The sequence below is a fragment of the Leptonychotes weddellii genome, chromosome 10 (assembly GCF_054177405.1).
Source record: "Leptonychotes weddellii isolate Sample4059 chromosome 10, ASM5417740v2, whole genome shotgun sequence".
NCBI classification, from domain to species: domain Eukaryota; kingdom Metazoa; phylum Chordata; class Mammalia; order Carnivora; family Phocidae; genus Leptonychotes; species Leptonychotes weddellii.
In genome coordinates this window covers 23,712,264-23,717,604 of record NC_138378.1, presented here as the reverse complement: position 1 = coordinate 23,717,604, position 5,341 = coordinate 23,712,264, and the positions used below count along the sequence as shown (strand labels likewise).

The 5,341-nt window shown below is 53.5% G+C and overlaps 1 protein-coding gene across 1 annotated transcript; it reads left to right on the top strand.

The window, feature by feature from the left end:
* Positions 1-183: 183 nt before the first annotated feature.
* On the top strand, positions 184-1,464 carry TRIB3 (tribbles pseudokinase 3; the record flags this gene model as incomplete). Its single annotated transcript, XM_081833024.1, has 1 exon — positions 184-1,464. A coding segment is annotated over one exon (513 nt), but the record flags the coding sequence as incomplete, so codon positions are not given.
* Between the last annotated feature and the right edge of the window lie 3,877 nt (positions 1,465-5,341).

The following is a 5,341-nucleotide window of genomic DNA, read 5'->3' as shown; positions in this document are numbered from 1 at the left end:
CCTTGAGAAATGACTTAACGTCTCTGAGCCTGGGCCTCCTCGTGTGTAAAATGTGATCAGCCAACCAGTCTCACAGGACTGGCTCAGTCCTGCCAGATGCCAGCAGTCGCTCACGACATGGGTGCCATTAAGGGTGAGAGCAGAGGGTGGTGGCATGGGGGTCCCCATGGGAGCTGACCCCTCTGTCTGTCTCCCTGCCACAGGACAAAGCTGGTGCTGGAGAACCTGGAGGACGCCTGCGTGCTGACCGGGCCGGACGACTCCCTGTGGGACAAACACGCGTGCCCAGCCTATGTGGGACCGGAGATCCTCAGCTCCAGGGCCTCCTACTCGGGCAAGGCAGCCGATGTGTGGAGCCTGGGCGTCGCGCTCTTCACCATGCTGGCGGGCCGCTACCCCTTCCAAGACTCAGAGCCTGCCCTGCTCTTTGGCAAGATCCGCCGCGGTGCCTTTGCCCTGCCTGAGGGCCTCTCGGCTCCCGGCCGCTGCCTGGTCCGCTGCCTCCTTCGACGGGAGCCAGCTGAGCGGCTCACGGCCGCGGGCATCCTGCTGCACCCCTGGCTGCGGGACAACCCGATCCCCTCAGCTCCATCCCGATCCCACCTCTGGGCGGCTGACCAGGTGGTCCCCGAAGGGCCGCGGTTGGAGGAAGCTGAGGAAGAGGAGGGGGAAGCAGACGCGGGTCTGTATGGCTAGGGAGCCCTAGACTCTCAGCTGCAAACAGTGGACTGAGTTTGGGGTATCTCCAAGCTCTCTCCGGCCTTTTTTGCACTGAGCCGAACCTTAGTGCCTTCCAGAAGGGAGAAAGGAAGAGGCATGTATGCAGTGGGCTGTATGCACACCTGTGTGGTTCCTCATACCTGTGCACACAGGCTTGTGCATTTAACACATGCTTCTTGGGAGTTCACCGTGTGCCAAGCCCTGTTCTAGGCGCCGGGAACACAGCAGTGAGCAGAAGACAAATCTCCCGCTCTCAGAGCTCACCACACTTTTCCATGCCTGCAGGTGTGTCCGCACGGGGCCCTCCCAATACAAGTGTCAACATCCACTCATGCTGGTGCCCAGGCACTTCTGACCCTGGACAGTCCCTCTCACAAATCCCTGTGCCAAAGCCTCCAGGCCTCCCCCTCACAACTCAGGACCCCAGAGCCCAGGCCGTGCTGGGAACTGTGCTCCCAGCAGCTGTCTTCTCCATCCAGGCCCGATCCAAGGATTCGGGCTGGAGGCTTGCCGGTTCAAACCATGCGGCTGATCGTCATCTAACTCAAGGACAGTTTGGAACGAGGGTCCACGGCTGTCCACCGCTGGCCTGAGCACCAGAGTTGAGGTTGGAGGAGGCGGGCTCTTCCTCCTGGCCTCCTGGAAAGTCTCAAGCCCTATTCTCGGTTTTGGATCAACATTGTGGGTTTTGGATACCGTAAGAATGTATTTTTACCTTTTGCCTAATAAAGGAGTTATGAGATATTTTAATGTCTCCTGGACATTTGTTCTATCCTCTCCTCCCCATCTCAGCAGTTCTCCTTGTCCCATGGCGCAGCCAGAGGCTTGTGGTTTGTGAGAACAGATTCCCTGCAGCCCAGCGGGTCTTGCGCTCGCCGTCTGTTCCTTCGGGAGGCACTGGTGTCTCTGGGAGGGTACTTTTTGGCTGCAAGTAACTGAAACCCTGGGCCAAAGTGGCTTTCAAAAGAAGGAAATTTCACACAAAGCCAAGAAGTCAAGAGGTGGAACGGGCTTCTGGGCTGGTTGGTTCCGCCCTCAGAGCCGTCAGCAAGGACTGGCTCCCCGGGCTCATTCTCTCTCTGCTCTGTTGTCCCTAGTGACGACTGACACAATGGCCACAGAGGTCCCAGGTGTCAACAGAAGAGAGATCCGTGACCAGAGGAAGCAGGAGGGTGGTACTGTAGCACCAGAGGACTCAGTCCTCTGGAGTCACGCTGCCTGGAACGATGTCTTGGCTCCCACACTCACTAGCTGACCCTCAAGTGTCTTTTTTTTTTTTTTTTTAAAGATTTTATTTATTTGACAGAGAGAGACACAGCGAGAGAGGGAACACAAGCAGGGGGAGTGGGAGAGGGAGAAGCAGGCTTCCCGCTGAGCAGGGAGCCCGACGCGGGGCTCGATCCCAGGACTCTGGGATCACGACCCGAGCCGAAGGCAGACGTTTAACGACTGAGCCACCCAGGCGCCCCTCCCTCAAGTGTCTTAACTACTCAGCTTACTCATCTGTACAATGAGCGAAACAGTGCCCAACTCACGACAGTTGAATGAGTTATTTCCTGTAAAGCACTTAAACGCTCAATAAGAGTCAGCTGTTGCTTTTACCCCCCCAGAGCTCTTTCTTTCTTTCTTTTTTAAAGATTTTATTTTTTTTATTTATTCATGAGAGACAGAGAGAGAGACAGAGGCAGAGGGAGAAGCAGGCTCCCCGCGGAGCAGGGAGCCCGATGCGGGGCTTGATCCCAGGACCCTGGGATCATGACCTGAGCCGAAGGCAGACGCTTAACCGACTGAGCCACCCAGGCGTCCCCCCAGAGCTCTTTCTTGGGATGGCGAAAGCTTTCCCAGAAGCCCTCCTAGCTGACTTTCCCACAGATTTCATTGGCCAGGGCTGGGTCACATGTCCTCTCCTGACCAATCACCAGCAGGGAAATGCGAGTACACTAATTAACCAGGCCAATCTTCCGGCGGCGGGGGGTGCAGCCTCCCTGAGGTTCATGCTCCATGTGGGAGGGGTTGTCACCTGAGCAAAGTCAAATTCTGGGAGGAGGTAGTGGGAGAAAGCACGAGAACTGAGGTGTCCTGGTCAAAGTTATGGCTGGCTGCAGACAGGTGAGGGCGACCGTTCTAGATCATCCAGCCACCAGTCTGCAAATGCACCGATCAGTCAGGCTGGCCGAGACCAGAAGCCTTGCCTCAGAATCATGAGCTAAATAAAGGGATCTTTGTTTTAAGCCACTGAGTTTTGGGGTGTTTTGTTGCACAGCAAAAGCTAACTGATAGGGACAAGTCAGCCTCCTCTCTCTGTACCCAGGATGGCCGGGGACAGGGCCCCAAGCTTTCTTCTTCCCCCACTGGCTTCCAACAGACAGTTGGAACAATTTGTGTGGACAAATTAACAGCCCCAGTTCCCTCACAAGCTGAGTGTTCTCGCAGGTACCAGTGGAGTGAGGGGGAGGGACACAAACTCTAAAATGGGGGTGCCAAGTGGCAGGTACTGTGCCAACCTTTTATCTACCTTACACAGAGGGACTCGTTTAATTCTCACGGCAACCCTAGAAGGTAAATACGCTTGTCATTTTATAGATAAAGTGGTTTAGAGAGCAGAAGACTCGGCCCACACCACATAACAGAGAAACTCACCTGGTTTCCTGGTTTTGCTTTGAACCAGGAACTTTTTTTTTCTTTTTTTAAGATTTTATGTATTTATTTGAGAGAGAGAGAGAGAGAGCATGAGCGGAGGGGCAGAGGGAGAGGGAGAAGCAGGCTCCCCGCTGAGCAGGGAGCCAGATGCGGGGCTCGATCCCAGGACTCCGAGATCATGACCTGAGCTGAAGGCAGCGGCTTAACCACTGAGCCACCCAGGTGCCCCCTGAAGCAGGAACTTTTGACAAGGCGGCTCAGAGGCAGCTGCATGAAAACTGGCACAGAAAAATGCAGAATCGACTCTCACCAAGTAATGCATGTGGCCAAACCCCTGACGCAATTAGTGGGGACTTTCATGTTTTACTTATATTCATATAATGATCATTGTAAAACTTTTACAATATCCAATGTAATACATATATATTACTACAAGTGAGAGGACTATAGGAAATTTAATTGGGGTTTTTCTCTATAACTGGGAGCTAAACACAAAAGATAATATTGTGGTCTGCCCGATTATTTATTCGCTTTAGCAATTCAACCGCTATTTTGAATGATGGCTACAGGCAGGCATGGTGCCAGATGGACAAAAACGTGGTCCCTCCGCTCAGGGACTCAGTCTAAGAGAGAAGCCAGATGTTAAACAGGTAACCACACAAATTAAGAAGCTAATTACCAGGGCGCCTGGGTGGCTCAGTTGGTTAAGGGGCTGCTTTCTGCTCATGTCGTGATCTCAGGGTCCTGGGATCCAGCCCCACGTGGTCGGGGGGGGGTCTGCTCGGCAGGGGTCTGCTTCTCCCTCTCTCTCAAATAAATAAAATCTTAAAGAAAGAGAGAAAGAAACTAATTACCTCTGTGTTAAGTAAGTTCTTTGTGGCTAAGGTGAGCGTCACCACATATTCCAGGTGCTCCCTTACCTGCCTGCCCCCGCTTACACTCACGTGATTAATTCTGACCAATGGTGTGTGTGTAGAAGTGCCCTCTGTGGGAGATCCCTTCTGGGCTGAGGCCACTGTGAGCTGGTGGACCTCCACCCTCTCATTCCTAACACAGCCACGGTTCCCTTAGCTACGAGACGGAGGAGGACCACCAGATCCACACTGGGTTTTAGTGAGCAAGACATGAAGTTTCCTGGGTGAGGTCTTTGTGATTCGGGGTTTGTCTGTTGGGCAGTTAGGGTTAATGACCATGATTAAGTATAATTTGCCCCAAAGGAGGGGAGAAAATTTCTCTCCCCCAGTAACTAGGCTTTGCTGCATTACAAACACCAAAACTTAGCGGTCCCTGCTTCTCTGGGTCAGCAGTTTGGGCCCGCTAGAAGGGCACGCAGGCTCACCCCTGGCTGTGTGTTGTCCGTCAGTCTGTCAGTCAGCAGGCTTTAAGGAGGCTGGGCTGGGTGGCTCACCTCTGTTCCACAAGGTCTCAGCCTCCAACAGGCTTAGGCCGGGCCCCCTCATGTGGTGGTCTTGGCTTTCAAAAAAGCAGTAAGAGAGGACAGACGCCAATGTGCACGCTACGCTGGTGTCACATCAGCAAATGTCCCATTGGCCAAAGCATGTCACACAGTCAGATTCAGGAGGTGGGAAAAAAGATCCTCCCTCTTGATGGGAGGAGCTGAAAATAATTTATGGCTTTTTATTTACTTATTTATTTTAATAGACAGCACGAGATATACTTGATCAAATAAGTTGACCACTGTGTACCCAAAACTGACCCTGCGGGCTGTGTGTCCCTGGACAAATTGCTTGGTGTCTCTGGGCCCCAGCCTGTTCCGCTCCTCTCTGTGTGGCTAAGCCCCACCCCACCTTTGAGGCTGGACCTGGAGACTCTGTAAGACCGGGCCAGCCCTCCCCTGTACCTCTGCAGCCGGAAGAACAGAGTCTAGATGTGGTTGGTCAGTCCCCTGGGATGCTTGTTTACAAGGCCGATCCCTGACCTCTCCTGACCTGTGAGTCAGACTGCGTGGGGCTGTGCATCT